This window comes from Chelonoidis abingdonii, chromosome 4, assembly GCF_003597395.2.
Source record: "Chelonoidis abingdonii isolate Lonesome George chromosome 4, CheloAbing_2.0, whole genome shotgun sequence".
Classification (NCBI taxonomy): Eukaryota; Metazoa; Chordata; order Testudines; family Testudinidae; genus Chelonoidis; species Chelonoidis abingdonii.
The window spans coordinates 5032668-5040000 of record NC_133772.1 but is presented as its reverse complement, the minus strand read 5'-3'; the positions used below and the strand labels follow the sequence as shown (position 1 = coordinate 5040000).

The 7333-nt window shown below is 53.2% G+C and overlaps 1 protein-coding gene across 1 annotated transcript; it reads right to left on the bottom strand.

Moving 5' to 3' along the window:
* Positions 1 to 610: 610 nt before the first annotated feature.
* On the bottom strand, positions 611 to 5492 carry LOC116815106 (zinc finger protein 641-like). Its single transcript, XM_032763185.2, is given in 6 exon segments — positions 611 to 2924; positions 3923 to 4036; positions 4600 to 4726; positions 4908 to 4978; positions 5371 to 5411; positions 5413 to 5492. Coding segments are annotated over 6 exon segments (1032 nt in total). The 5' UTR covers positions 5478 to 5492; the 3' UTR covers positions 611 to 2310.
* Between the last annotated feature and the right edge of the window lie 1841 nt (positions 5493 to 7333).

Here is a 7333-nt window from a genome sequence, read left to right as displayed (position 1 = left end):
CAGTCTGCCCCAGGATGTGGGGGCTAGCTAATGACTGGGCAGTTGCCAAGACCCTGAGGCAAAGTGGGGATAGAGTGGGGAGGGTTCCCAGGAGGGGGAAACCCTTAAGAGAAAGGGGTTACTGCCAGGGGGCAGAACCCCACATAGAAGGAGCACCGGGGTCCAGGGAGGGACACGGGGCCAGTAGCGGAAGCCAGAAGGTGGATCACCAGCCTGCAGAGGGCGCTCCGAGCTGTGTATGTGAGCTAATTCCCAGAAGCAACCAGCAGGAGGTGCCGCGGGGGTGAGTTCGCCTGGTTACACCTGGCCATTGCATCCAAGTTGAGATTGCTGTCCAGAGCGGTCACAGTGGTGCACTGTGGGATACTGCCCGGAGGCCAATACCGTCAATTTGTGGCCACACTAACCCTAATCCGATATGGTAATACCGATTTTAGCGCTACTCCTCTCGTCGGGGAGGAGTACAGAAACCGACTTAGAGTCCAAGAAACCAACTTAAAGAGCCCTTTATATCGATATAAAGGGCCTCTTAGTGTGGACGGGTACAGCGTTAAATCGGTTTAATGCTGCTAAAATCGGTTTAAACGCGTAGCGTAGACCAAACCACAGTGAGAGACAGTCCCTGTCCCCAAAAGCTCATTGTTTAAATAAGACAAGGACTAGGAGGGGAGACGGTGGCAAAATGACTTGCTGAAGGTCACATAGCAAGTTGGTGGCAGAGCCAGGAATCAGTGTGTGAGATGGTTAATGATTCCTGCTGAGCAGGGGGAAATGAACCCCATTCTGTATCAGCTTGCATCTTGAGGGCTGCAGTAATTCCCAGAGGTGTTTGTTGGGAAGCAAAACAATCAACCTAACTTTTTCCTCCATCAGCTGCATTGTGGCTTATTCACATCACACAGCTGCTAATGTCAGTCAGACCATCCAGGACTGCACCAGTGATCTCAAAATAGAAAAATAAAAGCTGTTATAGCAAAGACTAAATTCCCTTTAACCAGGGCTGTAACAGACTCATATCTTTTGTGATCAGGGACAGGAGGGGGAGCAATGACACACATCACCATGGGTTACGCTACTGCCTCCCAGCTAACGGGCCTGGACCATTAGCTCAGGCCAAAGGGGACTGTGGGTAGGGCTTGACAGAAAGTGTTTTGGGGTTTTTCTCTCCCCCTGAAGTTTTTGATGAGAAAAGGAGGAAAAATCACTTGCCTACATTTTTCAAGGAAATTTCTTTTTTTTTTTTTTTTTTTAGCAAAAATTGGCAAAATTTCAGACAAAACAAAATATTTAAATTTGGAAATGCTTCATGGGAGTTGTAGTTTTGGTGCCTCATGCTCCCATTCTCTTCCATAGGCTGGCAGTGGCCTACCTGGCTGGACTATAACCCTAGGAGATGGGAGGTAGTGCATCATGGGATATGTAGTCTGTAGAGTACAACCAACCCACAACTCTCAGGACGCACTAGGGCACATACACAAATTGAAACATTTCAGTTTCTGGCTTAAATTTTTCTGTTTTCAGGGATCTGTTTCTTTAACAAAAAAATTCAACATTTTCTGTGGAATGTGAACACTTTTCATGGAAAAACTTCATTTAATCCAAAATCCAGTATTTCATCCAAATAAACTTTAAATGAAAATTTTTCAACCATTATAATTATACCTGGTGCTTATCTAGTGATTTCCATTAGAAGATCTCAAAGAACTTTACAGTATCATTGTCCCCATTTTGCGGATGGGGAAACTGAGGCACAGAGGTGGCTGTTACTTGCCTGAGATCACCTAGCAAGCCAGACACTGAGCCAAAAAGAGAACCCAGAAGTCCTAATATAGTGCTCTGTCCACTAGACCAGTGCTTCTCAACCTTCCCAGATGACTGGACCTCTTTTAGGAGTCTGGTTTGCCTTGCGTACGCACAAGTTTCACCTCCACTTAAAAACGACTTGCTTACAAAATCAGACATACAGATACAAATATGTCACAGCACATGAGTACTGAAAAACTGCTGACTTTCTCATTCTGTCTGTGTGAAATTTTAGTTTGTACTGACTTTGCTAGTGCTTTATATGTAGCCTGCTGTAAAACTAGCCAAATATCTAGATGAGCTGATGTGCCCCCTGGAAGAGCTCTGTGTATCCCCAGGGATACATTTACCCCGGTTGAGAACCACTGCCCTAGACCACACTGTCTCACAGCCCAGCTCCAGATATTAGATCCAGAGATCACAGGTTCAGTCCCTGCATTCCTTAGAGCTGCTCTCTTCTCACTCCAGCATCTCTTGCCCAGACCCACAACTCAAGTGCAGATCCCATCACCCACTCTCCTCTTTCACAGGTTCAGCATACCACATCCCACCAGCCTCCCCCTCAAGGTCCCATGCCTGGACGAATGGGTCCTTGTAGACCCGTGTCCGCACAGGTCCGTTGGTGGGGTCTCCATGGTTCAGGTGCTCAGCCTGGTGCTGGATCAGTGCAGCACTGTGCCGGAAACCCCTGCCGCATTCAGCGCAGAAACAGGGCCCCTCCTGAGCATGGACACGCCAGTGCCGGCTCAGGGACGAGCTAAGCTTGAAGCTCTTCCCGCAGCGGGTGCAGGGAAAGGGCCGCTCATCGGTGTGGATCCGCTGGTGGCGATCCAAGGTGCAGCGGATGGCGAAGCACCTCCCGCAATCAGGACACCGGTAGGGCCTCTCACCCGTGTGCGTGCGCTGGTGTTTGATTAACTCTGAGTTCTTCATGAAGCTTTTCCCACAGTCCCCACAGTTGACGGGCCATGCCCTCCTGCGCCTGCGCCCTGGCTCCTTCTCTGCCTGCTGACGTGCTTTTCTGCCACCATCTCCCCGTTCAGGGCTCCGGGACGTCCCATTCAGCTCCGCTCCCATAGCCCCTTCCTGTTGGGACTTCCCCTTCTCTCTCCCGGCACCTGCTGGGAGAGAGAGAGAATCCAAGTAGGAATCATAATTTTACCAAGCTCCAAAATTCATAGCATCATAGATTCTAAGGCTAGAAGAGATCATCTAGTCCAGCCTCCTAGACAGCAGAGGCCAGAGAACATCCCCAAATTACTTGCTGTTTGAAGTAGCACAGATCTCTTAGAAAAACGTCCAAACTTGATTTAAAAATTGCCCAGAATGGGGGAAATTGGCTGGCTCAGGGGCTCTTGGCCTCTTCTCATGCAAGTCTCTCAAGCACTGCTAGTTGGCTTTGGGGTCCTGTCCCCCAGCTCTCCTGTAACATCAGCCACCTGCTCTACTGGGGGAATGACCAGCTGAGTCAGTGCTGGCTCCGATGCGACACTAGGGGGCGCTGTGCTTCAGGGAGCACTAGGGGGCGCCCTCGTCTTGCGGTCAGTGCTGGCCCAATGCAGCGAGGGGGGGCACTGTGTTGACAGGAGGGAAGAGGGGGGCTCAGTCACAGGCTTTCTCCCCTCATAATCTGTGCTGATCCCAATGTGTCCCACCTGGCTGCTTAGAGATTCCAGTTGTCTCTATGATGTATAGGAACTGCACAGTATTCCTTTAAACAGCATTGAGCCCTCTAGAGCCATTCACTGTGTGTTTTAGAAGCCACCAGAGGTGTAACATGCCCTAGCTGGACTTTGCCATCTATGTGTAATTAGTGGTTACACTGGGCCCAGCTGGGCCTGAGTTGATTCTTCAGATCATTCCTGTTGTGCAAAGAGCAAAAGACATGGACAGACTCTCCTAAACCCTGGGGCTGGGAGCTGCTGTTCAGAACTAGGGGGCAGCTCATGGTGGCTCTGCTGGGGTCCAGAAGTGATGCCTGCCATGAGGACAGGTGGCTGCTGGGGACAATACTAAGCGAGACCAAACAGAACTGGGGGGCTCCCGGCAGCTTTGCTGGGATCCCAGTTTTTCCTTTTACTCCCGGACGGTCTCCGAGCCAGTGTTGCTCATTCCTCACCTATGTGGGCGCCTCTCAGGAGCTCCCATTCCTTGGAGCCCTGGAGATCAGGGACTCTCAGCTCTTCCTCTCGCTCCATGCAGGAGATCACAGCCAGGTCGAGGACAGGGAAGCCTGCTTGGGGGAAAGAAACAGGCGAGATGGTGCTTAGTGAAGTCTCCCTGGAGGGCTTGGTGCAGAGCCCATGCCCTCATTTTAACCCCAATCCTGTTCTCTGCTGGGGGGATATGTTCACAGGGACTCTTAGGGCAGGGTGATGCCTGGGAGGATGGGATGTGCCCCCTGTAAGGGAGTCAGGGATCTCAACACACAGTGAGGGGGCGAATGGCTCAGGGAGTCATTGGGCCATTCTTAGCCCTGCAGAGCGAGCAGAACCCATGCTGAGCATGGAGCTGCCTTAGGGGGTGGGGGGATAGAGGGATTCAGTGCACGTGGGAACCAGAGCAAGGAAATGCAGCCACCTGTGCCCTGGAGATCCCTGGGGGAGGGGATCAAACTACCCCCCTGTGAATCTCCTTCCAGTGAGGGGCTGTGGAGGTGATAGTCTCTCCTGTGGGGTTTGGGGCAGGGGACAATCCCACAGGAATCTACAGGGCCAAGGAAGAACCCTGAGCCAAAGCTGTCCAGGGCTCCCTGCTACATCAGCTCCTGATCCCCAAGGGGCAGCGGCACCTCACCCAGCGAGATCAGAGTCTGGTAATTCTCCTGCATGACGTCCCTGTAAAGCTGCCTCTGCCCTTCGTCCAGGAGCCCCCACTCCTCCCGGGAGAAATACATGGCCACCTCCTCGAACCCCACCAGCGCCTGGAACCAGAAGGGACCCCACTCAGCACCTGCTGCTCCAGCCACGGCCCCCAGCGCTGGATCAGAGGGAGGGCAGCGAGGGGCACCGCTGGGAGAGCCCAAAGGGGGAGTGTGTGCAGCAGGATCCAAGGGGAAGGTGCAGTGATCACTGTCCAACAGCACATCCCGCTGCGCATCTCACCTGGTAGCCAGCCGCAGCGACCACCAGCTCCTGTGCCAGCCCGCTCCCCTCCTCGCCCAGGGCAGGCCGATCTGTGGGGGGGACAGGGAGGTCAGAGGCCAGGGCACAGCCCCACGGGGATGTGTGTATGGCCCCCTATGGAGCTAACTGCTCTGCCGGAGACCCGTGGCTGACACAAGGTCTAGAGGGCCCTGCTGGGGTCATGTTTATCTTGGGGCACATGGGCAGCTGCTGGGCTCGCCAGCCCCCTTGGCACAGCTCCCAGCCCCACGGAGCCATCTCTCTGCTGCTCCCCCATGATCTGGGGCGTGTGAACCCCGCTGGGAGCCTCGGGGGCTCGCGTGGGGCACGAGACACGAACACTTGCGAAGTCCGGTCCAGCCACACACACGGAGCCCAGCTCTGTAGCTCCAGCAATTTCAGGATTTCAGTCCTGCTGCCCCTGCCCCTAGCCCCGCCGTACCCAGATCCTGCCGCTCGCGGGGCTCCGGCAGCGGCTTGTCCTCCGCCCCCCCGCTGGGAACCAGGCTCCAGCAAGGAGCTGAGCGGATCCATCTTGCCTGAGATCATTTCCCCTCTGCAGGCGTCACGTGTAATCCGAAGCCAATCCTGTTAGAGCCGGGAGTGAATGAGCCCTACCCGTCAATCCCAACCGACAATCCCTGGGCTTTCCCCATCTCTCCCCAATATCCCAGCACTGTGTTAAGGGTTGCTGTGCTGCAGGGAGCAGGGCTGGGGAACCAATAGGGGTCGCTCTCCCTTGTAAATCAGTGCAGAACCCAATGCCCCAGTGTGCTGAAGGGACTTGGCGGGGAGTTCAGTAGCAGGCACTCTCCCCCCACAGTCAGAGCTGGCCCCCCATGTAGTACTGGGGAGTGCTGTGCTGCAGGGGGCGGGATGGAGGCTCAGTAAGGGGCCTTCTCCTCTGTGGGTCAGTATTTTAAGTGGATGCCCCAGCATGCCACTGGCATGAGCTACAATAATGGGGTTGCAATCTTAAGTACTCAATAGTGGGCTACTGGAATTCAGCTGGCATCTAAACCAAAGGCCAGGCCACTTGCATACATTACAGATGTCATGTGACTTATCCCAAAAGTCTGGACGTGAACCTGGGGACTCGGGCCGAAACCCAACACTGGTGAACACACGTTGCCAGCCTCTCACCACTTCCTGAGGTTTTCCTTGCTGACGGATGCCCCTCCACTCCCTGTTACAAATTCCCTCCCCAGTTCGAGGAGAAAAGGCCCAAAAGATAGTAAAATGGCTGCTGCTAAGGACCCCTCCTCCTTGCTAGTCTTGGGTGGCAGCTGGCAAAGCACAGGCATAGAAGACAGGGCTTTGTAGTGAGCTTGGTAGCGCCAACCTGGCTGCAGCAGGAGGATGGCGTGGACTGCACTCTCAGCAGGTTTGCAGATGACACTAAACTGGGAGGAGTGGTAGATATGCTGGAGGGTAGGGATAGGATACAGAGAGACCTAAACAAATTAGAGGATTGGGCCAAAAGAAACCTGATGAGGTTCAACAAGGACAAGTGCAGAGTCCTGCACTTGGGACAGAAGAATCCCATTCACTGTTACAGACTAGGGACCGAATGGCTAGGAAGCAGTTCTGCAGAAAAGGACCTAGGCGTTACACGTGGAGGAAGCTGGATTATGATCGACAGTGTGCCCTCGTTGCCCAGAAGGCTAATGCATTTTGGCTGTATAAGTACGCATTGCCAGCAGATTGAGGACGTGATCATTCCCTCTATTCGGCATTGGTGAGGCCTCATCTGGAGTACTGTGCCCAGTTTTGTCCCCACACTACAAGAAGGTTGTAGAAAAATTCAAAAGAGTCCATCAAAGGCAACAAAATGATCAGGGGCTGGAGACATGATTTTGAGGAGAGACGAGGAACGGGGATTGTTTAGTTCAAGAAGAGAAGAAGGGGGGATTAGATAGCTGCTTCAACTACTGAAAGGTGGTTCAGAGAGGATGGATCTAGGAACTTTCTCAGTGGTAGATGAAGAACAAGGAGTCGGGAAGGTTTAGGTTGAATTTAGTAAAAACTTTTTCACTAGGAGGGTGGTTAAGCACTGGAATGGGTTACCTAGGGAGGTCATGGAATCTCCTTCCTTAGAGGTTTTTAAGGTCAGGCTTAACAAAGCCCTGGCTGGGATGATTTAGTTGGGGGTTGGTCCTGCTTTGAGCAGGGGGTTGGACTAGATACCTCCTGAGGTTCCTTCCAACCCTGATATTCTATGATTCTATGATGGGGGTGGCAGGGATGAAAGGTTTCATGGTGGTTGAAAATGGCACTCCGAGTGGAATGTTGGGGGTCCGAGGGTTCTGTGGCAGCTAGGGGCAGAATGCTGGGGGCATGAGGGTTCCAGGGCAGAATGCTGGGGGCCTGAGGGTTCCATGGTGACTAGGGGTGGAATTTTCAGA